The sequence below is a fragment of the Calidris pugnax genome, unplaced genomic scaffold, assembly GCF_001431845.1.
Source record: "Calidris pugnax isolate Ruff unplaced genomic scaffold, ASM143184v1 scaffold70, whole genome shotgun sequence".
Classification (NCBI taxonomy): domain Eukaryota; kingdom Metazoa; phylum Chordata; class Aves; order Charadriiformes; family Scolopacidae; genus Calidris; species Calidris pugnax.
The window spans coordinates 9,600,422-9,627,269 of record NW_015090862.1 but is presented as its reverse complement, the minus strand read 5'-3'; the positions used below and the strand labels follow the sequence as shown (position 1 = coordinate 9,627,269).

General features: G+C 39.6%; 1 protein-coding gene across 1 annotated transcript; it reads left to right on the top strand.

Annotated features, from left to right (window-relative positions):
- SLC30A4 (solute carrier family 30 (zinc transporter), member 4) lies at positions 1-16,341 on the top strand. Its single transcript, XM_014944554.1, has 7 exons — positions 1-493; positions 5,428-5,574; positions 10,925-11,078; positions 11,335-11,548; positions 11,841-11,946; positions 13,126-13,260; positions 13,934-16,341. Exons 1-7 carry the CDS (start codon positions 112-114, stop codon positions 14,086-14,088), a joined length of 1,293 nt encoding a protein of 430 aa, XP_014800040.1. The 5' UTR covers positions 1-111; the 3' UTR covers positions 14,089-16,341.
- The last annotated feature ends 10,507 nt before the right edge of the window (positions 16,342-26,848 follow it).

Sequence of the window (26,848 nt, the reverse complement as noted above, 5' to 3'; positions counted from 1 at the left end):
GTGCGGGCCGGCTCGCGCAGGGCCCGGCGGGGCGATGTAGGGGACATGCCCTGACGGGACGGCGAGCCGCGCCAGCCGAGCCGCCCGCCGCTACCGGCCGCCACCGCCGCTATGGCCGGGCCCGGCCTCTGGACGAGCATCAAGTCGCTGCTGCGGAGGAGCGAGGACCCCCTGTTCCTGAACGACTCCAGTGCCTTTGACTTCTCGGACGAGGCGGGGGACGAGGACTACCCCCGGTTTAACAAGCTGCGAGTGGTGGTGTCGGAGGACCCCTCGGAGGCGGCCGCGGAGAGGCCGGTGAACGGGGCGCCCCCGGGCCTGCCCTCCGACGACGAGTCCCTGCTGGAGCGGGACGCGGCCCCCCGCGGCGGCCGGGGCGACCCCTGCAGCGGCTGCAGCCGCCGTCGGGAGCGGTGCAAGCAGAGGACGGTGAAGAAGCGGCTGACGCTGGCCGCCCTCCTCTACCTCCTCTTCATGACGGGGGAGCTCATCGGTGAGTCGGGGGATTGGGGTTTGTTTCTCTTTTTCTGCCGGCCTCGCAGCCTCCTACGCTGCTCCCGTCTTGGTTTTAATTATTTAGTCAGAGAAACCGTCAGTTATTTAGAAATCAGAGAGAGGAGCCCCGAGTTCAGAGGGTGGGACGGAGGAAAGTCCACCGGTATTTTCTATGCAAGAAAAGAGGAATTTGCAACTTCCCGTACCTGAATCTCATCAGTCCCCTCAAATGGCATAAAATACCCTTTTTTTTTTTTTTTTTCATCTAATGGCCTTTTATTTCTCCAGTAAATTTGTTACAGGTTTGTAAGGTGTTTTTAGCAAGGGAGAAACGGCGTTTAATTACAGACGTAAATAAAAGAAGACGAAGAATTTCATCCTCAGTATTTTTTAATTACTGCCGTAAAATCTTGCTGTGTTTGTAACAAGAGAAAAAGAGGGAACTACAGTTTCTAATGTGACATTTACTATAATAGCAAAGCTCTGATACTGGCGGGTGTTTGTCCTTATTCACACTCTGTTATTTACAACTGACAAATCCTGAGCTATCAATGACAATCCAGTGAAGAAGCCAACTTCTTGACAACTTCCTGATGTCCTGCTGTGCTCTGGACTAGCATGTGCTCCACCCGGGCATAACTCTTTAAATCAAAATCAATTAAAATAAGTATCTTAACACTTCCCTTAATAACACGTAAGAATACCAAATAGTTTGATTAAATTCTTTGTGGTTTTTGTTTGTTTGTACCTGGCAGAAATATGGTGGGTTTTTACCTGGAAATTTGTCCCTATATAAGCGTCTGATTGTTTTCAGAAGAATGAACCTGGAGTTCAGCCTTTGTTGCTCGCTCACAAAGACATGTCAGTTGCTGGTCAGGTTGAGGATCACCTACCTGTGCCTTATACAGCAGTCTGTACAAAACCACTCTGCTTTACTTAATAGGCTATAGAAGCATAGGCTTGAAATAAAACTAAATTCGGATGTCCCTTGGATGCATAGATGAGCTATTAAATGTTATGCCTTTGCCATTACCTAATCATTTTTATAAAAGTATTTATCTTTCTATCTCTGTTCATTTATCAATATCAGTGTCATTTATCACTAGCAGCATTGATCTTTTGGATACGTGAATGCCGTTCAGTGGAAGTGTGTGCTTGGTGTGACTCAGCCTCCTGAAGGATGCTCAAACCCTCTCATCCACTTTCCCCTGGTTTGTAGTAGTGGGGGGTGTTACACAGGGCCAGTACCTTGATGTGTGTGTTGAGCCAGGTCTCTCTAGCAACTATAACAATTAATTGCTTTTAAATTGCTTTCATTTTAATGTACAACTCTAAATCAGAGCTAATCAGATGAATTATTTGCCATAATTCACCAGAAGGAAAAAAGAAATGTCACAAAAACTTTCTGGCAGTAAAGAACAGAGATGCCTTAGGTATAGTAACACGGCACCTACATCATCCTCACCCATGCAAATTTAATCAGTAATGACTGAAGATGTGACATTTGCTCACACAAAGCGAGCTCATGCTCTTGGATCACTTGTCCTAGGAGAGTAGTGAATTGTACCTTTAGGACAGAAACTTCTATGACATGGATAGGGAGCAAAATTATTGCTTGAGTATAAATAATACAGTTTGTCCCACATACATAGAAAAAAATCCCTAGGAGAAACAGTCCGTTTTTCAGAGAGAGACAGGAATACTGACTACATCTGCACCAGCTTTATTTGAGGCCTTATTTCAGGAACGCGGGTTTATGGAAAAAAGTGGGTTTGTCCTTCGGCATCTCTCAGTGAGGGGTTAGTCATTAACAGCACTGTCACAGCACATCAGCTCATCACAGATAAGGCATTTCAAATCAAACCTGTTGCAGGGATCTGGTTCAATGCCTCCATTTGCTCCCTGGCTCCATTTTTTTCTCTGGTTGAGATTTTGGTTCAGTATGAACTCAAGTACGTTTGATAAGCGACATAGTGTTGTATCTCAGACCTACACGTCCTTTAACATGAGAGTGATTTTGTTTGTTTGTATTCCTGTCAGAGTTATGTTACATGTTTAGTTCATCTGAAGGGCCCCTTACTGAACAGTATTTCAGTGCTGTTGGCAGCTTGATGCTGAAGTCAATAGGAGTGTATCTGTTGGGGGCTTTGAATCCGATTCACACTGTTGTAGACCTCTCCATTGCTAGTGCAGGGAGAGCTCTAGAAAGAAAAGGTGCTGAGAATAAAAATACTCTCTCATCACTGTCGCATCATCTGTTGTCTCTCCCTTACAGCCAGGACTTCTGCAGGCTCAGCTCTGGGTGGTGGATTTGTCTGTACCACGGGTTAGTGCTGTAGTGTGGGCTTGTCCTCCTCGGGTTCATGTTCGCTGTTACCAGCCCCCTGCGTTATTTGGGTGCTGAGGCAGACAGCACTAAGGCCCAGACCCGTAAAATAGGCATCCAGCTTCCACAGAGAATAAATAAACTTGGGTATCTCTGTACTTCTGTGGATCTCAACCTGGATGATTTCTCATAGGGCAAGCAATCAGCAGCAAGAACGAGTAATTAAAGACGGGGCCCTTGAGTCCTGGGTCAGTGCCCTACCTGTTTTATTTATTTCACTCCAGCCCTGTATTGTGTTCCGACTGATTGGCTTCAAATTTTGGAACTTTTTGAATTGATCTGTAGCTCAAGTGTTTGGGAAACTTTGATCACACAGGACATTTTAACTGACTTCTTTCTATGATCTTTGGCAGTTTAGAGTTCCTGAGAAAAAGGCAGAAGACCCTATCAGACAATTAATTTGTTCAGTAAAAAAATCTTTCTGCTGTCTGTTGTCCATGTCAAGAAGAAGGAAATCTTGTTTTAGCAGCTTTTTTGTGAAATCTTGATTGGCATATTTTTTCCAAAGTATGACCCAGCTCATTACCCCAGACCCCCTCAGTGGTGCTGTTTAATTTGATGAACGGTCATTGTAAAAGTCAGGTAACAACTTACACTTTGTGGGAACCTTTTACCATCAAAAAATGAAAAACATATTGCAAATCCTGGTTAGCTTTTCTGACAGGGTTTTGATGTTTTCAGCTACGTTTAGAGATTTCTAATTGATCATCCATGAGGAGAACTGCTGTCCTTCACGGGTCACTGAAAATAGTGGTGAGCCATCAAGCTGTCTATTTGTAAAGGTTATAGATGTCTTTTTTTTTTCCAAGTTGCCAATTGTGTTTAAACAGCCCGTAGGCAGTACCTGTAACCGAGCAATGAACCGATACATTTGGAAACAGAGAACCTTTGATTTCAGAATTTAATAAATCTCCATTATGTTTTCTTAATCCACATGCTGCATTATGATTAGCTCCAGTACCTGAATTCCTTATCACTTTAAAATTAAAGTCTTTAAAAGTGAGAGACTAGCTGAAATTGAATTGTTGGACTGAAGTGATTCTCAAAATTAATACATAGGAATTACCTTACATACTTTAAGTGTTCATAAATGTAAACTACTGAATTGAATGTTCTTAGATATAAATTACTTTTTTCTTCTGTGTTGACTATAAAAGAGGCTGAGTTCCACATTTCTAAGTCGTATTTTTTTAAATTATGTGAGAACACAAATTAATTCAGAAAGGAAAGGCATAACTCATTTTACTCAAAAAGCTGCTGAATTGCTAAATCTTAAAACCTCGTTATTTTTGAGCTGTGGTGGTCTTTGGAAAATTTCAGCCTCAGAAGAATTTGACTTAGAGACTTAGGAACACCTGAAGAAGAGGGGATGGAGGAAAGGAACTGTTTGAAAGGTGGTGTATTTGGTAGTTCCCCACAGTACAAGCAACACTCCAGGATCAGCCGCCTGGCTGGGGAGGAGGGTGTAGGTCCCTCTGCAGGTGTGTACATACAAACACCCACAGCCACACACACACACAGGTTTCATGACTGGAGTTGTGAATCCCCCTTTGCTGTTTACTCATAGTCAGCCTCTTCACTAAGACAGTTTTAATTGTATACAAAGATACCTTTACTCGAAACGTTAGTTGGAGCCTGAAGCCTGCCAAATGGCACACCAGCTGCATGCTTTGCTCAGTAGAATTTACAGGCTGAATGACAATCTCAAGGTAAAAAGAGAAACTAAATCATAGCTGAGCTGACACTGAAGATGTGATCTTCTCTGAGCGAATGGGCTTATATTCATGCATATGGAAGAAAACAGCCTGTCCCTGATTCCCCTTTGGATAAAGGATGCTTAAGAGAGAGGCACATTGTTTAAATCTCTCACCCATCCAATAGCAGCATTAGCAGTTGAGTTGAAACAAAGATATTAACCTTTGATCTGAGGTTATTTGTCTCAATGCAGCTCATAATTACGAGAAAAGATTATGGTAATAAATAACAAAGAAAAATGCTGTGCAAGTGAAAGTCGTCTGCAGTATATATTGGAAGAACTTACATACCTCTGCCAGGACAGAGAATAATGAAGGTTAACAGATAATGTAATAAAAATAAAAATGGGGCAGGGTAAACTTCCTTGCCATTGAGTCATTGGATTTCTGCCTCTATTCTGTAATGTCAGAGTATTTAACAGATGTAGTTTAATAAATGGATCAGCTGATTAATCACATGCAATAATACATAGAGAAAAGATACAAAACTGCTTTGGGCCCAATCCTGACAATATTATGATGCAAGTGGTCTCTGTGAGAATAACAGGGGTGAATCCTTTCTATGTTACTCTTAATAGAAAGCACACTTGACTGCACTTGTAACTATGGTAGCTTTAAATTATAGCATGGCATTCTGATCATAATGGCAAAACCCCTGTTTAGTCATTATAGGAAAGGCTCTCATGTACTTAATCCACTGTTCTGAAAATAAATAACTGTACGCTATGCCAAGAGGATATTATCTAGAATCATTAATGTCATATGTCCTGACTTTTCCAACTTTGTTTTCAGGTGGATATGTTGCTAACAGTCTAGCAATTATGACAGATGCACTTCATATGTTAACTGACCTTAGCGGTATTATTTTGACCCTGCTTGCTCTCTGGCTGTCTGCAAAATCTCCCACAAAGAGGTTCACTTTTGGATTTCATCGCCTAGGTATGTAGATACCACCTTTTGCTATTAACAGAGAATTTTAAGCAACAACTGTAAAGTTCACCCAATTCTAGAATAATAGGTAACTAGAAAGAAAGTAGCAGCAGACCTAAAAGTTGCTTTATGTTTAAGACCCTGACTAATGTCCTTTCACTGGCCATTGTGGATCCACTACGTAGCTTTTATTGCCACAAGGGAATAGATAACAAAAACAAAAAAGTTTTAAAATTTTACACCTCAGCCAAAAGTGAAGTTTGATGGCTGAGTTTCATGCACTGGGAGCAGGACGAGTCTCTCCATCTCTGTGGAACCAGGACTTAGTAGATTCAGAGATAAATTTTGAATGCTTGATTCATCTTCCATCTTAAAAATGAAGGCTGGGGAGTTAGATACATTATAACATTGTAAATACAACTTCCTACAAACGAATCATGGCCTGAAAAGTTTAAAAAGGGTTCAGAGGAGGGAAGCTGTCGCCAGCAAGAGCAGGGGTAGATACGCAGCTGTGTTTCACAGCCCATCCAGAGTTACTGGGCTGTTGCATTAGGTCAGGCCCCTGTGCACCTTTGTGCTGTGGAATTGAGGCTGTTGAGCGAAAGAGGGACACGTTCTTTGGTCACTCACCACTGTACCACTGTTACTGCTTGTGTGACACACTGAGGAGCTTGTTGGTGCAGAAGCTGTATGTGTCAGTCAGTTACTGTTCACAACAGATTATTGCCAATGCCCAGGCTTTACGAAGTCCCATTGACTTCAGTAGAATTATCACACTTGAAAAGTCTTATTCAATGTGAAAAATGACATCTTAATCCACAACTAAAAAGTTCTGTAGAGTGTATTATCAGAGAGCTCTGCTCTGCCAGAAGCCACATAAATTAATATTCCTCTTGCACTCCCCAAACCACACAAAGCAGAGGTCAAAATGTCCCATGGGTTGCGATACAGTAACTTACTTAACCCCTGTCCATTTTAGGCATCTGTAAAAAGAAGTATAAACAGAATTATGTAGTAAACTTTGGAAGGGTATTTTCAGGATTCATTACTTCATGTTTGGCTATGTATTGATAATAAAGGGTGGTTTCATGTGTTAGCTAACTGGATATAATAATTTGTAATATCAGCTGCAGATGCTGCAGACATTTTACCAAAAGCTTCAACCTTTATTTTTCATTAAATAGATAATTTCTAGTGTCACAGTTTGCTACCTCTGCTCTATACATTCCGCAGCATATATTTTCAAGGAATTTCGAAGTCTTGTGTAGTCATTATTCGCAATTCTTATTTTGGCTGCTATAACAGCAGCAGAATTCAGCAACTCCATCACTCCTAGTCATTTGTCATCAGTTAGTCACTAATGCATGAATGCATAACTCTACACTAGCAAAGATCTTTGGGGCTTTAGCGAGAAAGCATTAACAATGCCAGCATTTCCCATTACAATCTTTTCTTTCAAGAAGTTTTAATTTTGCGACAGGGGCTCTTCTAATACTGAAACCTGACCTTGCAGGTATGCCCCTGGCATTTGCTCATACTCTCTAGAAGGATGTTTGTTAGCATTTATACATACTTTAACCCTATTTAAAAGTAATTTGAGTAGTTTATATGTCTTTGTAACTTTTCTAAAACCAAATAGTACGTATGTTGAACATGCCGTGGCTTACCTTAAAACATCAGTTACTCTTAAGAAGATTAAAATAAACATATTTAGCCATTAAAATCTTACCCAGTTCTGTAAATTTTCACTGCCTTTTCAATTAATTAATTTGAGGGCTCCACAGCACTTTGTAAACACAAATCCCTGAGGATTCCTACCACCTCACTTTCTGTATATTTTTTGTCCCCATTTTACTGCCAAGAAAAATACTGGCTGGACTGATCCAGTGGTGAATCTATGGGCTGAATCTAGACTATAGAATTGGTCCATATTGCCCACCATCTTCCCTCTGGGCACCGTCTTCTCCCCGGGAGAAACTAAAGGGAGCAGCTTCTCAGTTCTGCAACGATTATTCTTTTTCTGCTGCCCAGTACCAGTAGGTGGTAAAACACTAGAACAGGCTGCGAAGTCTCCACAGTTGGAAATATTCAAACCCCAGCTTGACGGAGCCCTGAGCAGCCTGCTGCTTTGAGCATGCTTTGAGCAGGATTACACGCTCTCCAAGGGTTCTTTTGTACTTCAGCCATTCTGCAGCAGCAGCACTGCTCTTCCTGGAGGAGGAGGAGGACTAGAGCTTGATGATCTTTAAGGTCCCTTCCAGCCCAAACCATTTTATGATTGATTCTATGATTGAGGGTGAGGAGAAGAGTTTCTGTGGCTGCCATGAGGAAGGGGAAGTGGGTAAAGGCCCTGCGTCTAGGCTCTGCACGTACGGAAGACAGGATGGTTCCAAATTACTATATAGCTTTTTAAAGTCACATTTGTGAAATTTATTTGCCTGATTTTAGGCACTCAGTCTGAATGCTGTGGCCTGAGGGCCTAGTTTCACACATCAGTGAATGCTGGCAATGGAACAAAGCTGCTTCTAGGGTATAGCCTTGCTGTAACACATTTTTCCAAATAACCTATATGTAAGAAGCTTGTCAGCAAGTAATATGAGCTCAACAATAGCTTGAATTTCATGAGAGAGATGTTAAAACATGACAGAATGTTAAAAACAGGGTACAGATTGAGCATCTGTCACAGCAAAAATGTGGAGCGTTTGTTTAAAGCTGGGAATATGTGTAAGAACTATCTCATTGCTGACCTGCTTTGCATTAAGTTTTAAGATAATCAGTACACACAGTAACCATGAAAACATTCTAATGAACAATGCTTCTGGTGCTCATTATCACTTTTGTTCACAGAATGATGAATTTTCAAACTCATTCTCATAAACATTGCATTGTAAAGAAAACAGACCTTTTAGTTGTCTAGTCAAATTCCAGAAAGAAATTAGCACTATTTTTCATTTCTTTTAATTCTCTTTGAGTACATAATATGTATGCTCCATCTTCAGTTTTATTCTGTTTTCAATGGTGAAAAGGAAACTGACAGATTCAGGAATGGGTTAGAAAAGTGAAGACAAAATAATGGAAATTGCAGTCATGTCTAAAAAGGATTATATTCTTGAAGCCAAAAATAGTTCTGTTTCACCACCAAGTGGAGATACCTCCTTCTCAGCAAGGCACTTAGCAGATTTAAGCATAGATATGGAATTTGGCATTTTTCCATTGCTGCAGAGACAATGTTAGTAATGACAGAATCAGTCAGTCCACTGAGACAGTGCATAGTTCATTTCACATGAAGTGAAAGATCTCAGCACAAATCTACAATGCTGACATGACAATGACTGTGAAAGAAACTGCAAGGAAAACACTGGTTTCTGTAGAAAACATGGGTTTAGATTGTAAAACCATAATATGTTATTTCTCTGGTAAAGGCTGATGTGCTGTGGCTTAGCAAATTTTTTAAAAAGCACTCTGGAAAACCTTCTAAGCAATTCATTATTCTTTTTAAAGGCTGTTGGCCTCAATAATCTACCTGCTTCATGAAGAAGGCTACCACTTGCGTGGGTATTTCCAAGATTTTCATGTTGCTCTGAAACTATCTGAGATTGTGACAGTTGCCTTTCAGAGCCTTGTTACTGCCTGGTAATGCTGGTACTTGTCCAGGCACTGAGACACTTCTGAACAGCTGAATGTGTTGGTGTGAGTTTCTTCTCCTATAATGATGTTAAAAATTCAGTGTATGGACCAAGTGATTCTGGCAATATTAAAATGCTTATACAGCTGCATGTTTTTTACTGTAGTATTCAATAAATAAAATTAAGGTGGTTCTGTGTTGGATATGACAGCTTCTGCAGTAACGAAAGTTGTACTACACACTGACAGATTCAAAGCAGAGGGAGAAGCAAGGCAATTCTCAGGTCAGTATTAGAGCTATGGTACAGCCAAGAGCAGAATTTTGCCCTTACTGAGAGTTCCGAGTAAATTAATTCCAACTCTGATCTTTGAAATCACACAGGAAGGCTAAGATCCCAGTGATCCATCTGGCAAGTGACAGTAATGAGCATTACGCATAATGATTACAGATTACTCAGGCATGGCTGCGGATTTGTGTGCAATACAATGGAGCTAGCATTAAGGTTTTCCCAGTGCTTTTTGTAAAGCCCTGTATTAACTTGCTTATAATCGAGACAGTCTTTTAACTGGGCCAGTGTTTTCTCTGTCAGGTATCATCTTTTTTTTTTTTTTTTTAAGTTTCAGCTGCAACAGGGCAATAATTTCCAGAATATGAAGCTGGAGTGTAAAAGTATGTTTATGTCAAAAGGAATCTGGTGACCCATTTGGAAATGCCTATATTCTTTATAGTAGGACCTTAAAACTGTAGTGTGGACTCATCCTCCTCAGGTCTATGTATGCTCTTACCAGCCCAATTTCATGAATGGGTACTGAGGCAGACAGCACTAAGGGCCAGACCCATAAAATATTCAGGCCTATTTACCTCACATCAGAACAGCAGGAACCCTGTAGAGAACTGTCACCGCTTTCCACAGATGTAAATGGCAGCAGAATGTGCAGGACAATGAAATATTAGTTGTTTTTATTAACTTTCTAATTTTCTCTTTATTTAGGTGTATATGCCCTTTTGAAAATCCCTGCTCCTCAAATAAAATTTCTAAACCAAAATAGTCATTTGGTCTTAACAATCTTACTTTTGTGAAATACAAGTATTTGGTAAACAGTCAATAATGTTAAAACAGCATATTACAGCAATACAGAAACTTACATTAAGCAATCCTTGATAGCTGAAATCTGCAATATATAATGTGTATGTGCACATATGTCAAGAAGCTTAGGAGTAATATGTCTGACAATTTCGTACTGTTCACTTCCTTAATATTGTTGTATTTTTTTCTCCATCCTAAATAGAAAAGGATATATAAAATTAATTTCTAAATCCAGCTTAATATTGTGGACACTTGAAAGCAAAATTTCTCATATTTGTAGGTGGGCTGGTGATGTTCAAGGTCACCGATCTTCCTCTCCCCTGGACAGGGCCTTTGTCTGCGACTTCTCAGGCAAAAGTTCTGGGTTGTCTGAAGAAGTCACAGTCACCGCTCGTGCAGAAGTTTTCAGAGAAAACATGATTTGAGGGATATACTGACAGGGAGGTGTGAAGGAGTGGATTAGAACAAACTCCATTTGTTTATCCTATTTTATGAGTTTTATTTACCACACAACTTCTTAGTTGTGCATGAGGGTTACACTACATGTAAAATAGTTAAAATAATTAAGGCTCTGTCCACATTCTGATTTGGAAATAGAAATAGATCCGAGACTAACTTTTATAATGTTGTTTCCTTTCTGTTTGCAGAAGTATTGTCAGCCATCATTAGTGTGTTGCTGGTCTATATCCTTATGGCATTCCTCTTGTATGAAGCTGTTCAAAGAACTATCCATATGGACTATGAAATAAATGGCGATATCATGCTGATTACAGCAGCCGTTGGTGTTGCGGTTAATTTAATGTAAGATCTCCCTTTCTCTCCGTTAACACTCATAAATGTATTTCTGAATAAACTGCTAATTTATTCATGGCTTGTTACTTTCTTATGGGATGTAATTTTCCTGGACCTCTTCATTTTCATAAATAAGACAAGTAATGATACTGAGTATTACTTTTTGAATCCTTTAGTTTAAAAGGAAAGAAAAAAGCAACAAAAAAAACTAGCCACCAAGTCCTAAAGACTGTTTCTTGGAATGTTTTTCTTCTTTCGCTTTCAGAATGGGTTTTTTGCTGAATCATCTTGGCCACCTTCACTCCCACTCCCACTCCCACCCTCACTCTCACGTACCTCAGTCGAGCTCTCCTAACGCAGCCCACAGCGGTGGCCACGGCCACAGCAGCCTTGCCGTGAGAGCAGCCTTTGTACATGCCCTGGGGGACCTGGTACAAAGCATTGGTGTGCTCGTAGCTGCATACATCATACGCTTTAAGGTAAGGAATGGCTCGTCTTTGAGGCAGCATGGAACTTCTTTAATTTTAACTTTGATGATTAAATTAAAAAAGGGACTTATTTTTGTAAGTTATTAATAAGTACTTAGTGATATTGTATTACATGCTTTATACATTCATGCAAAATAAGCAAAGACTATCTCTGTTCTGTATTTTGTAACTATTCAAAGATTCATAAAAGTTGGAGCCAAACATAACTGCATTTTCTGAGTCAAATTTTTGTAAGCAAGCTCGTTTTCAAGCATTCTCTAACACTTTGGAACTTCCCTTGCAGCCAGAATACAAGATTGCTGATCCTATATGTACATATGTATTCTCCATACTGGTGGTTTTGACAACAGTTCGAATTCTGTGCGACACAGGAGTTATTATTCTGGAAGGTAAGATCTGTGTACAGTCTCCAGTATTTTACATGTTGAATACCAGTGAGCTCTGGCGCTTGTTTGACGTCATTGTCACCATCTCTAACAAAATGGGTTGTGTCTGGAGACCTGTTTATCCTGCTACTGCTTTAGTCTGTTGGTTCTTGATGGCTCATCTGAGTTGCAGCAGTCTTTAGGTGTGTCTTTGACCTCTGCAGTGAAAAACGCACAGAACTTTCTTGTGTATCTGCAGTGGCTGTCAGCTAAACTAAGTGAACATTTGCCCAGACTCAGTTCTACACTCTTGCTTTAATTACTTCTAAAGTTAAAGTGAATGTGAAGGCATGTAAAAGGAGGAAGCAAGCTCAGGCCAGATCGCCGGACGGATGGGTCATGCCTGTCCTGTCCTCCCCTTTTCCACAAGTGCTGTGGTATTTCTTGTGTGCTTCTACTGTTCGCCTAGGGGAAGCTACAAGTTAAGTGTGGTGTAAAAAGGAAGAAGGAGAAAAAAAGGAGATAAAAAGCTGAACATAAGCTGAAGAATGTTATCTCATGTAGTGACTTGGAAGGAGACATGCCAGCAACATTCAACATTCTTTGCATTATTATAACTAACATGCCAACTATTAATGCTTGATCTAGTACTTCTACCTGATGGAAGTGAAAATATTAGGGATGGAAGAAAAATCATTGATTTGTAAAGATGCCATGCTTTAAAACAAATGTCTTATGTGTTAACCACTGCAGATGGATTACTATGAGCATTTGAAAATGATACCTGTTACCTGAAGGGAGAAGTTTTGAGGATGTAGCAGGGGACAGGCCCTAGCATTTTTTTTTAAATTCTGACCTTGGAGTCTGGCCTAAGCAGTTCCAAGGAGTTGGAAGCTGCAGCAAAGTTGTCTACAGGAATACATCACTCTAAAGGCTCTAATGCTGGCTATTGCCAGAGAGTAGATTCTGGACAGGACAAATTACATTTGAGACAACACTGCAATTCCTGTACAACTTCTGTATCCGTATTGCACTTAATATGCCAAGGTGCATATTCTTCTGTATTGGTAACTTGGAAGTTACTAATCACCTCAAACAGTACAAATTATAAACTCTCTTGACATTGAGATCTGTCATGACATTTTAAAGGCCACAGAGTTCACGGAAGACAGAATTAATTTTATCTCATGTTTGGTATCACAGGAGTTCCAAGGCATTTAAACGTGGATCGCATTAAGGAAGACTTGATGAAAATTGAAGATGTTTATTCTATAGAAGATTTAAATGTTTGGTCTCTCACTGCCGGAAAAACAACTGCCATAGTCCACTTACAACTAGGTAAGCTGCTGTGCAGCATAATTCTAGATTAAGTCTTAACTGTAGAAAAAACCACCATTTTATCTTCTTCACATTGCTACTTAAGTTGAAGCAGGAAATAGTACTTCGCGGGAAAAAATTCCAAAAAACTGTACTAACTATGATTTTGTACAGGTAAGTGTAGAACCCATTTGCTTAGAAGGACACAGTCTGAGTGAAAATTGTGCAAAGAAAATATATTCATACTGAAACATCCAGTACTGGTTCTTTGGGTAGAAAAAAAAAATAATAATTTCTCCTCAGAAATTCCCCTATTTTGTCCAGGGGAAGATAGGGCGAAGTTCTACTGTGCACCAATCTGACATGAAAAATAAATGTTTTGCCAAAACATGTGCGGATTTAGACATCTAACAGTACTATGAATATTAATTCTTAGTAAGAAATCTCAGTGAAGGGTGGTGTCTTAACACACGCGGTTTTATCAAGATTTGATTCTAGTTAAATGATATAGGCCTGAAAGTATAAAATAATAGAGAGTACATAGTGACTGCAGAACTATATTAAATTAATAAATTCATGAGCGTGAACAAAGATTATTCTAGTCAGTGACTCTGTATGATAAATTTGAGAACAGCTGGATTGTCCAGGTTTCTTCTAGAGTGAATTGTATTAATTATTTTCTTGATTTTTCCAGTTCCTGGTAGTTCATCTAAATGGGAGGAAGTTCAGTCCAAGGCCCGGCAACTGCTGCTGAACACATTTGGAATGTACAAGTGCTCTGTCCAGCTTCAGAGTTACAGGCAGGAAATAATCAAAACCTGCCCAAGTTGTCAGAGTTCCAGTGCCTAATTTCATATGTTTTGGGAACTGCTGCCTTATTCTTTATCTTGTAGTCAAAGACTGAGAGCAATAAATGCAAAATGAAAATGGTCAAGTAGAAACCATTAATAAGTGGATTTGTACCATGTAACATGCAGCAGGGAGAACTGGTGCTGCAAAAAGTGCAGTGGTTGCCCTACAGAACATGTATTTCACTCTCTCCCTCGTACTGGTTTATTCAATTTATTATAATTTTTAGACAAATCTGTTTTCAGATTATTGTTTACAAACTGCAATGTGACTTTGCAGATACCTCACAAATTACAGTCCAATATTGTCCTTTAATAACTATGTACCACAAAATACCTGCACTCCAAATGGAGGACCATCAAGTATTCAGTATTTCAATTAAAGTCTCTAATGCTGATTATGCCAGGGTTCCATATTATGTCACAATCCCTGAATTCACTATACAGTATTTTTGCAATAGTAATTTTCGTACAGGATCTTAAACTATAATGCGTACACTGCTAGTTGAATTCTTCTGGAAACTGTCTCTTTGGAGACACTGCAAAATACAGAATTTACTGTACTCAGACCAGAAAGTTAGCTTTAATCTGGGCATTTAGCGATCCAGACAGGAAGATCCTTGCCCGGACTTCTGGTATTTAACTACAGACCCAACACTGGACCCAAAGTGTTTTAAGTGAGTTATCTTTAGTGTATTTTAGAATAGGGTTTATACATTAGAAACAGGTTATTTATTTTACAAAGTTTTGACTTGTAAGATAAATTTATTATTAATAATCTTGAATGTCTAAACCAACATTTGATTCACATTAAAAGGCCAGTTGACTAGCATGCATTCTAATTATAATTAATAAATGTCCTGTAATTGATCATTTTTCCATGATTGTTTAGTTTTAAAGGGAAAATGAAATGATAGAAACTGTGCTTGAGATGGAGATACTCTTCAAACACTATCTACACACATGCAAAATACATGCATCTTCTTACAGGAAAGCAGGGAGCAGAAGTTTGAGATACAAACTATTTCCTCAGTCAGAGATCTCTGACCTTTTCATCGTTGCTTTGAGCACAGCGTGGCAGTATCCTGACAGGAATGCCACTACAATAGCAGTCCCTCACAACTTAGCTTTCTGAATAAAGCAAAATCCAAGCAAGCTCAGTAACATAATGGTATTGGACAACAATATCATAATATTGCATTGGACAACAACATCGTAGCAACCTACAGAGGTAGAAAGCCCTTTTCTTCTTTACAGAGGGATCAGGCAATTTGAAAAAAAACTATTATTTATTCAGCTTCAAAGTCCACAAAACAGAATTGCTTAGCCTCCTCATGGAACCACTGTACTTCTACACAGGATAATAAAAGCTGACACTAAGCTATCATACACCTCCAAGCTCAGAGTTACACCTGCTTCCGAGGTCATTTGCATTGAAGAAGCTAAGGGCAACAAGAGTTACGACCTGGAAAATTCAGAAGGCAGCAAGAACTTGGCTTCAAATATATTTTCTTATTCTGTACTTTGATCTTTGTGCAGAACTTCAATGACATCAAAAGTAGTTCTGTATGTGGATCAGAAAGGAAAATTTTTGCCCAATAATGGATATTGTGATACTCAGCTGTGAATACTTAAGCTATTGTCTATTTTGAAACTTTCTAGGGTTTCACACGTTCATCAGGCTGATTTATACCTGCAATTGGTGGTAACAATCTTGGCTTCTTTTCTGCCCTTTTTTTTGGGATAGGGGTCACATGATGAGTTTTTAGAGGTGATCACTGACAGCACAGTATTAATCTGGACAAAGCACACATAACACTGGATTATGTTTGTATCTGCTCTGGCAAGAAGTGGGAATGCTTGAGTACAGCGTGGGAGCACATCCAGCTCAGAGGCCAAGTAGCACTGTATTTGGGAAGTTAATGCTTCAGTATAAACTATCATTAATTAAGCCATATCACAGCTCATGAAAAATGTGCATCCCATCCTTACAAACGTACTGGAAAAAAAATACCACAAAAACCCAACAGGTATTTTGCACATAGTAATACTCAAATAGGTTTTAATTAAATTGGGGTTTACAGTTGCTGTAATTAGAAGTTGAAGTACAGTAGATGTATTGTATTTGGAGTTTTTTATTGTAATAATTTACTACACATTTGTTTAATGGAAGAAAAAAAGCAGAAATGTGTTGCTTTATTGTGGGTTTTATTAAATCATTTATTAAACTTCACATTGTTGTCTTATAAAATAATTATTTGTATTGCTGTCTCTTGTCATCATCTTTGATTCTTACAGCAGCTGTTTTTCTAAGTGCCTGAACATTCAAGCCTAACTCAGATTGGAGATACTATATATAGACTGAATTATGTCTCCCTCTTTAGTCAGAACAATTTAAGTCCTGTTATTTCCCATGCAATAATTGCACTTTAGAACATATAAGCTGACAAAGTATGGTGAAGGAGCAGCCATAAAACAACTGGCAAAACATACTTGAAACCCTACACTCACCCTTGAGGGGCCCTTGTTATCAAGGGCTATAGACTGCAAGGAGTTCAGAGAAAAAGCGACAGAAAATGAAAATCAAGAACAGAAGAATCAATGCATCTGTCTCCGGAAGAGTCTGAAGTGCACATGCCCTGTTTTAAGGTCTAACTAAATTCACGTGGAAATTTATATCTCTGTGGCCTACCTCTAATCCTTTCCTTATTCTTTTTAAATTATTCAGGGCACAGGTTGGTGTGCACTGCTATGATTTATGTAAGAATCCAGTATTCTTCTGAATCTGCTAATAATTAACATCAAAAGTAATAGGCATATTATCACTTACAATTTTCCTAGGGATGGAATAAACCAGCACAACAGAACTATAAAAATAACCAAGTAGCAAGAATTAGTATACTTACTTAAAAGGCTAGAGAAATAGGCAGGAAATAACACTGATTTGCAAATAAACTATCAGAAATTCATTATCTAATACACAATAACAGTACTCAGGAAGTGCAAGTGCCTGTAAAAGAAGTTATTTTTATAGACATTGCAAGGTCATTTTCATTATGAGCATAGAGGAAAGGGGCCTTCGTATAAGAATCAGGTCTAATATCTTTCCAAACAGCTCTCCAGCACATCCAGATTATTTCATTTACACACACTACTCTTTTCCTTCTACAAAATCCTCTGCTTGAAATTAAAATGCATTTACTTAGTGGGATTTCTCTCTCACCAAGAGATGCATAAGAGTTGAGCAAGTTTCCACAACTAGTGTTCCTGCTTTCCGGAGCTGTGCTGTAATACAGCTAAAATCCGGTGAAAAATCTGCCAACTCTAACGGTCTATGTTGGGAAGAGATTTTTCCTTTCTTAATCTGTGATTGTCACCCATCCTTTTCTGGAGCAGGGATATAGCTTTGATGACAACCTACTCATATGAGTCAAGAAAGAATTTTTATATTGAGCAGACTGCAAAGCCTTACATCCCACTCTTCTAGTCTGAAAAATTATCCTAAGAAGAAAATTAACAGAAACCTATTTTATTTCTGAATGTTTCCCTTGCTCAATTTTGTGAAGCTTTTTGTTCGCTTTGTTTTTTAAATTGTGTTGGCATTTGGTCCTTTCAATAGTAGGAACATTTCTTTCTACACCAGCAGAATTACCACTTAAAATATCACACCTGAATCTGGTCTTTGATTATTTTACTACCGTACACACCTATTTCTTGCAGTCACTCCCAATTGGCAGAATGACTACGAAAAGCAGCAGACTGGCATTTAAAAGCAGCTTTCTGACATAAAAAACAAAACCCCCAAAAGATGCGCACCATCTAATGAGTAACAAGTCTTTTGTTCAGGTATTTTGGAAGAATCTTATGAGGATGCTGTGCTGATGCTGCATAGCGCAGGGCTTTTAAGTGCTATTCCTCTACAGATACTAAAATAATACCATAAGGTAAGGTAATTAGACGTGATGTGTATTGCAGTAGATTCCTAGACTCCAATAAGCTAGTCCATCATTAGAGAAGTTCTCTTCTGGTCTCAAGGGGACGGGACAATCCACTGCAAATACCCAGCTCATTTCCCTCTGTCCATCCAAAACGGCATCACCAAGATCTTTTTTCTTGCTAGTTGCTCCAAGCCCATTCGGTGGTTCCAGGACTTAGCACACCTAGTTCAAACATCGTGTTTCACCAGCATTTTGTGCTATGCCACTGCTCTCTGCTTCTCTCACTTCGTTTTCTTGCAATACTCTACATGCTCCACAGCTTCACTAATAATGTCCAGCTTGCACCCTGTGCACTTGCTGCTTACATGGTCCCTAGGAGCTTCTCCTGGGTGGGAAACACCCACCAACGACTTCCAAGGCCTGTTCTATTCAAATATACACTTGCCCAAAGTCTGTTTCCTCTTTGATCTCTAGATGAAAAAAATCTTTAAGCCACCAAGTTGCGAACTCACAAGAAAGACCTATTCTGAAAGCCTCTACATTAAAAAACTAAAAGCCTTTCTACCTTAAAAATAAACAAACCAAAATAGACACATATAACTAAAAAGAAAGATAAATAAATGCAAATAAACAATAAACACTTTTACCACCTTTAATCCTCTTTCCAGCTTCACCCTTCCACCCCATCATCCCCCCATGCTGGGACTATCCCACACTCTCTGTGCTCTGGAGCTGGTAAATCCCCTTCTGGTCTACTCTCCTCGTTCCATTTTCCATGGCTGAATGCTCTGGGAAGGACCATACCTGTGTGCTTTCATTCTGTCAAGTACCTGACATTACTTTGGAAGCTGCTAGAATAAATACCGATCCTGTCCCTTTACTGCCATCCAGCTGCCACAGCAATCTGCTCTCAGAAAGCATGCGTACCTGCCTTCTATGTTTAAAGCTGTAAAATAATATCCAAATCAATATTTTTGCTCTTTGATCTCTATTTTCCTTTTCAACATTGTGTTCTACTTTTTTTTTCCTCAGTAACACACAGTCTGAAAACTGCCAGTGCTAAATGTACAAGACAAAATAACTTAATTGCCTTTATTACAGTTATGAAGCATTTACACCTTTTATGGCACCAATGTCTGTGGAAAAAACCAAGCCATTTCATAAACAACCACAGTTTTATCGATATGATGACTGCTTTATGATTTCCTTACTACTGTGCTTGGTGAAAAGATACGTTGTTTTTTCCAGGATTGTGACTAGCCAGTACACCAGGGTACATGAAACCAGTCCATGAAGTCTGTCCAGAGTGTGTTTCACATTAAACTCAATACTGCTATACACAGGGATTTTTGATTCAGCTGATGAATACATAAAAGCAGCCAGATGGCAAGCAGACAAAAAATTTGCTTTTGTCTCAGGTGCACTAAGAGAACCCAAGATTCCCTACCCTTCCCATTTCTTTCTCGCAAAACACACAGAGAGAAATTATGTAATAAATCCCTAAATAAATTTATGAGATGCCAACATATAAAAATAACTACTTAATTCCAGTAACTGGCCTTTTAACTCAGATAGAACTTTTGAGAAAAACACCATAAACAAACATTTTCATAGTTAAGAAGATGCTACATATTTGAACCTGGCACTCAATCACTCTTGATTTTTTATTTATTTCATGTGTTCCCTTTCCCAAGCCCACTCACTGTAAGAACAAGTCTGACACAAAACTGTCCAAATACCCTTTCCTCTGAACTGCCAACCTTCAAGGCCTTTCCCGAGTTTCCCAGCAGATGGCGCACTAGTCTCAGCTTCAACAAACAGAGTTGTGTCCTGCGTAAAATTACAGACACTTCTGTACCTCAAAGGAATAAATTTTGTTGCAAATTTTTAAAATGTCTTCTTGGTAAGTGAAAAAAAAACCTTCTTAATTTTTCCTAAGGATAACACAAGGGATTTAATTATACGATGGGTACAATAAGGAAAAGCACAAACCTAGCACAGGTTTGCTAATCGATTACTGGGAAGGATTTAAGATACTTCTTAAAGGCATATACAGGTAAATATCACGGAATACAACGCTCAAATGCCTCCCTCAAGTTCCGAGTATGTAATAAAAAATTATATGAGTGGAAATTAGTTGTGACTATGGGTATCTGAAATGCAACTAGAACAAATTCTATTCATTAATGTAAACAATCTAAGTTACCATGCAAGCTCTTTGTTTCTGTGAAAATAAGTATTGCTTCTTTGGGGTGCTGAATTCATGTTTCCAGCACAATATATTTGAACATCCATTTGAAACATTTGTGACTGACAGCTTTTTTATAAAGGATTTGATGACACTTTCAGCCAAAATCATAAACTGGGGGAAGCGATTTTGTTTCAAAATAGGCAGCTACAATTATAAATGCAGATTATCATTGTGTTTACTGTCCTGATTTGAGGTAAAACAGAAAAAATTTTCTGTTCAGTAATTTTATTTTTTTGCTGGGCCTCTTCTAACTAAATTCTGAAGTGAACCTCAAGCCAGGACAGTTTATGCTGCTGCAATTGCTAGTATAACGTTGTCTTTTGATCTAGTTGAACAGGCTTCACAGAGAGAAAATAGAGATGGCAGAGGCTGAAGAAGTCAGAACCACAACTTCCTTCCAGTAAAGCCTTCTTTCATTTCTTCAAGCTATTAAGCAATTCTGTATTTTCTAAGCTTCTGCAGAAGACATGCACCTTCAACTGGAAACAGAAATTACCCAACCAGTTACACACACTGGTTGCTTTCTGCTTAGGTATTTGCTTTAAATATAAACTAGATGGAAAACATTATGATGGTTTTCAGGTAACCTAGCTGCTTGGACTTGGCAGGAAGCAAAGGTCAAGTCATATCACAGAAAATTGAAAAGAAAGCAACTCCCTGCATATCAGAAGTTAAAGGGCCACATGCAGTAAACTGTAAACAAAGGTACGTTTTAGATACTCTCACTCATGGAGAACTATGCAGGATATCACACTACATTAGATCTATTAACTGTCTTTGTAAAGCAGCAATGAAAGACAAGTGTTATTCCCCCACCCTCAGACTTACTACATTTGAAGTTTCTCTGGAGGAAGGACTGAGGGAAGAGGTGGCCCCATAATTTTAGCTGTCCGAGCTAGAAAGAAGCAGCACACAGACCACGAGTAATAACAAAATTAAATCCTACTAATAGGCCCATCAACTGCTACGGCTAAGTAAGGGTATTCATACTGCTATTTTGTTGCTTGGTTGGTTTTTTTTTTTGGTTTGCCTTTTTTTTTTAAGAGTTCATACTTTCTTCATGATTCAAGGTGTGTTTGTGTACAAAAGAGGAAGGAGGGAAGAAAACAGATAAAGCCAGATCATATGGGTACTGCAGATAGCAACTGAAAAACATTGAACTCCATTACATGACCATGCAGCCACATGGGCCAAATTGTGGTGGTCAGAAACGAAGTCAGTACCAATTTTATTCCTATATTGCAGCATTAGTTGCTCTGTTTTGCAGTTCAACTAGGATGTCTGATGACTGGTTTTACAACCATTTTTTCTCTTAAGCAAGTTATGTTTTACCCATCTAACCCACAACGCACACATTCATTACTGATGTTAAAGGAAAAAAAAAAGATTGGAGTGTTGTCCCCATCTCTGTATTGCCATAAATATTGCCTTATTTTCTTTTATCTGTTTAGGGAAGAAGAAAAAAGTCCCATAGATAAAGAAGTTCTCTTAGCTTTTGATGTTAGTAACTCTGATTAGACATTGCTTCAACAAATGCTCACCTGTAGCTGCCTTTGTGCTGTGGTATTCCTTATTGAGGCACGTACGTTACATCTGTGGTAGAGCCAAACAGACAACTGTGAGGATTTCTAAAAACACCTAGGAAGGTCAAACACTTGGTTCTTTGAGTGAATTCATCTATGACTTCAGGGGCAAATTTTGTTTATTTAAAGCACTCGCCAACAGAGGGTGTTTACACCTTCATCCTTTATACCTGTCCAGAATCGATACACTCAACACATACTTTAAACAGGAACTTCCATGTGTCACCCTGTTTTGCATATTACAAAAGCTTCCCCTTTGAACTAATACACATACAGCAACTTGAATAAAGACATGCCCAATTCTTAACTGTTTTCATTTCTCTTAAAAGGACAGAATTTAAAAAAAAACACATACACAGCCCCTACAAGTTTTGTTATATTAATTCCATGCCTCCTTGAAATCAGTATAAAAACATTTCCATAACTTCAAACTGATTTCCTTTTACATCTACTTTGTATGACATGTTATTGTAACATTAAAATTATGGCTAAGAGTTTGGCAATGAGGCAATGAATAGAACTGCAAGTCACTATGACTAGGATGTTGCTGTGTTTGGGGAGTAAGGTGGATACTGCAGTCCTTAAGCCAAATTCTGTTTCGTGACCACAGCATTTTCATTCAAAGCACTTCACAAGAGAAAAAATAAACACAGTAAAGGTAGCATAATGCTAACATATCATTTAATAATGCTAGCAGCATTGACAGCATGATGCTCACAGTCATTTAAAAAAATCTGCAGGCTTCAGTGAATTATAAAAGAAGTCATACAGCAGGACAGAGAGGATGCATCATTAAATGAAATATTTTTAACAACTTTACTAGAACAACAGCTTTCCCTTTGTTTTCATGTAGTCAATCAGTGACTTATTACTAGTAGATGACTTTGCTTTTCTTTGGCAAACTGATAAGATTTTCCTGTTACTACCACAATTACAAAAAATCTGGATTTTCTGCATTTACTTCCTTGTTCCTGCAGCATTGGATCTGGTAAAGGATGGTGTTGATTAGTTACCTACCTACTACAAATACATTTATTTCAGTTAAAGAAATGACATAACAGGAAATCAAGAATGAGAAGGTTTTGCTGAAGTTGAAAGCTTAAATACATTTATTTTTATTTCAGAAGTTTTTCAAACTCGTGGCTTTTCTAACCTCTCAGCTCATGTTTGCATCCACAGCTACCCCCGTTTACCCTCTATACATCACACAATGTAATATCGTGTTGAAATAAACTGCACGTAGACCCTACATGAGTTTTGCAATTAAAAATCTATATATTGTACAATACTTAAAAATGGAAGACTAAGAACTCCAGGTTTTCACAAACAAAAAAAAAGGTTGTTAACAATCCACAGAACAATTTAGCATGGGGTGATGAGACAGGTGTTCCCCACTAACACCTCATAACATGCACCAGTCCTTTCCGCAGGTGAAATGCAGTTCTGTGCCAGAGGCTGACGAAGCCCTCGAGCCCACACTCACCACCAGTCCACTGCTGGTCTACCAGAAGGCATTGGTCTCATGCCAAATACCATACAAAAGAGTAAAATGATAGAAAGTGGCTTGAAAACCAAAGAGTTCTAGAGAACTGCTGTCACCATAAAGTGGGATGGTAGGCAGCTCTGCCTTACGACTGTATGGTTTAATGTATGTTCCTTTAGGTGACGCTGACTGAATTGCTACAGAGCTCTGATCCTCAGCCTGTTTTTGGTGCTGTATCCCACTGACTTTTCCTCCCTAGTCTGTAAGTCCTCAGTTTGCCACCATCTGGTAACTACAGTGTCTGTGCAGAATTCCCACTTGCTTCAGCAGGGAATTCTGCTTTAGAAATCAATTACTGTGATCAAGTCCCAAGTTTATGAGCTATTATCTCCTCTCCCTGCTTCAGCAACATTTGGGGTCACTGAAGTCAGCGAGTCTGGCTGAGTGAGGGCTGATTTTGAACTTAAAGAAATTATGTTTTTCAGTTTACTCAAAAAGAAAAAGAAAATACACAAATGAAAAAAGCTGTTTCACAGCTGTTGCCTGGACAGCCACCATCATGGTCTGCAAGGCTACAGGAAGCCTGATGATTCACAGTGCTAAGGATTAAAAACTGCCAGACCACTTCAAGTTTGGAGTTACAGAAGATGGACAAGTTATTTTGCCATTTTCTTGTAAGGAAATAACCAGATGAATCAAATTTCAGTAAGAGAATAGCCGTTACTCAAAGCAAGAGATATTTTGATAGAAGTGGGTTAGGAACAGACCCATAATATTATTAACCTATATGGCCTTCATTTTTCTACAGTAGTATAATTTAAGAAATAGCTTTCAGCGGAATGGACCAACATGTCAGTATGTTAACAAATTTAAAGAAAAACAACAAATGTTTTCATGTGAGTCTATTGAAAGACAAAGCATGCTTACATATATGCCTTAAATGTTTTTTTTTTTTCAAAATTGGAAGACAATTCTTGAGTATTTACTGTTATTTTGGCATATACCAAAAATCTACAGAATTCTGCTTGAAGAATTTACAGACTATGCACCCTTACTGTTAGTAAGGCTTCTTTATTTTTAAAAATCATCCCTATGGTGCATTTATTACAATACCATCAGCATACATAAAGCAAAGCAGAACAGGGGAGAGGGAGAAGAGAGGGAGAAGGAAGACAAACATTACAAGCAGGGCATTTTTTGCTTAATTTCTGAGTTTAAACCACCAGCCCAATTATGTTCTAATCTACTCATTTTACATTTGTAACTTTCTAGAACACAGTGCAGGTGTACTACTAGATAGCATAAACAGTAGAAATAAATCAGGCCAAGAAAATTTTTTCAGATGTGTTTTGGTGGGCAAGACAGAAAGAGATCTAGCAAGAAGAAGAGATGTGTCAGAAGGGGAATTAAGGAAGGACTCTCAGTAGAAAACAAAGAGGGTGTAGAAGACAGAATGTGAGTAATACCAGAGCCTAGTATAGCCCAGATGAAATGTTTCAGGTTGGAGGGACTGGTTTTCTACTGCTTGACAACTGGTAAAACTGGAAGTATGTTTATCTGAATTTTAACAGACACGCAGAAGCACTTTTTAAGCCTTATAGAAACAAAGTCACAAAGACGACTAGCTTTATCTTAAAAATACTGCATTGTGAAGCTTAAACTTTTTATAGAGAGCACTTTTTAGGGAGCGTTTCACTTGGTCAAATCTTGTTGGAGAGAAGCAGAAGGGGATGGTGGCCCAGGAGGGAGGCTCAGCAGCCAGCCCCGGGGAGAAGGGCAGAGTCCTGGGGTGATCGGGGTGGGAGGGCCATGGCCACCGCCCCCCCCCCAGTGCCTCTGCCACATCTGGGTCAAACCCTGCAAGTCTTAAACAAAGAGGAAACCAAACCAACTTCTGCACGTGCTCCCATTGCCAATCAATTAGAGCTTTTAAAAATTAGTTTTCTAGAAATTAATGTTCTTTGGGCCTATATCTCGAAGTCCAGGCAAATTATTTCCAAGACTCTCACGTGCTACCACAGCTCCACACCAATTAAAGCTTTGCCATCCCGAGTTACTGTTCTCTTACAACTCCCCCATTTCCCACACAGACAAAACCTGTACCTCGCACACTGTTGAACATCTAGGCCACGCACCAGAAAAGCAGCTCAGCCCTCAGACCACATACCTGGAAATCGCACTTTGACACAAAACACAGAGTGGGAGGTTTTCTTTGCTTCTATGTGTTTTTTGGCCTTCTCCCCACTGCAATCTTCAGTGCTGTTGAGTGCTCACAGGCTTCAGGCTCTCCCAGAGCTGATCTACCAGTGATGGCCAGCAGGTCCCCACCCAGGACATGAGGGAGCAGCCTCCCCTGAGCTCCTCAGCAGCAGCTGACTGTGGGGGAAATAGCAGCCAGGTGCCTCAGTACTTAAAGGGGACCTATAGGAAAGGTGGGAAGGGACTCTTTATCGTGATAGGACAAGGGGTAATGGTTTTAAACTGAAAAGGGGTAGACTTAGATCAGATATTAGGAAGAAATTATTTACTGTGAGGGTGGTGAGACGCTGGCACAGGTTGCCCAGAGAGGTGGTGGATGCCCCATCCCTGGAGGTCTTCAAGGCCAGGCTGGATGGGGCTTTGAGCAACCTGGCCTAGCAGGAGGTGTTTGGAACGAGATGATCTTTAAGGTCCCTTCTAACTCTAACCAGTCTGTGGTTCTAAGAAAAGCTCCCTGCCCCTGCAGGCTCCCTGGCACCTGCTCCAGCGAGAGCCTGCCGAGGGAGACATGAATGGCAGGAACGCAGGGCAGCCACCTTGGGCTCCCTCACAGCCACTGGGGGTAACAGGCAATAGGTGTGGAGGCCCAGGGGCTGCTTTTCACTCATAATGGCTTAATCTGTCACAGGCTTTGTGTTCTCAGTGTTGTATGAGGGGACATTAGAGGGACCGCTCAGCCCTGCAGAAGGACACTGCATTCCCATGAAGGGCTCTGGCTGGAACATACGCGTAACAAGGTTGTGTAAAAGTAAAAGCTAATTAACCCCAAATCCTTTGGTCATCAGGTCAAGGTACAACATAAATAGGGTTGGTACAGCCTCCCTGAAGTGTGTTGTAAAGGTGTGTGATCTTTGATCAGGGTGAGGCACCACAGGGAAGGGCTCTTCGCGCTGGTTGTCTGCGCACTCTTTGGACTTCCTTTGAAAGGTGCAATTAGCGACAACGGCCGTTTTGTAATGGCAGATAGCTTTCAGCAAACAATATGCCTGCTCTCTAGTCACATCAACATCTGAAGGTCAATTGTTACTTAGTGCAACTGTAGTGCCCCGAGTTCACTTTCTCCCTAACACTTTTTTATTTCCATTTCAGTCACACTTTTAGGTGATCTTGTTATCTTGTGTGCTCCCTGTATGGCAGGGATGTACTGTACCACAAAGACTTCGGACAGCAAATTAAAACTGTGCTGAGTAGCCTGGCCTTGTTTGTTTAATCTGAAAGCTTTTTTGGGAAACGTCCAACACCAAATA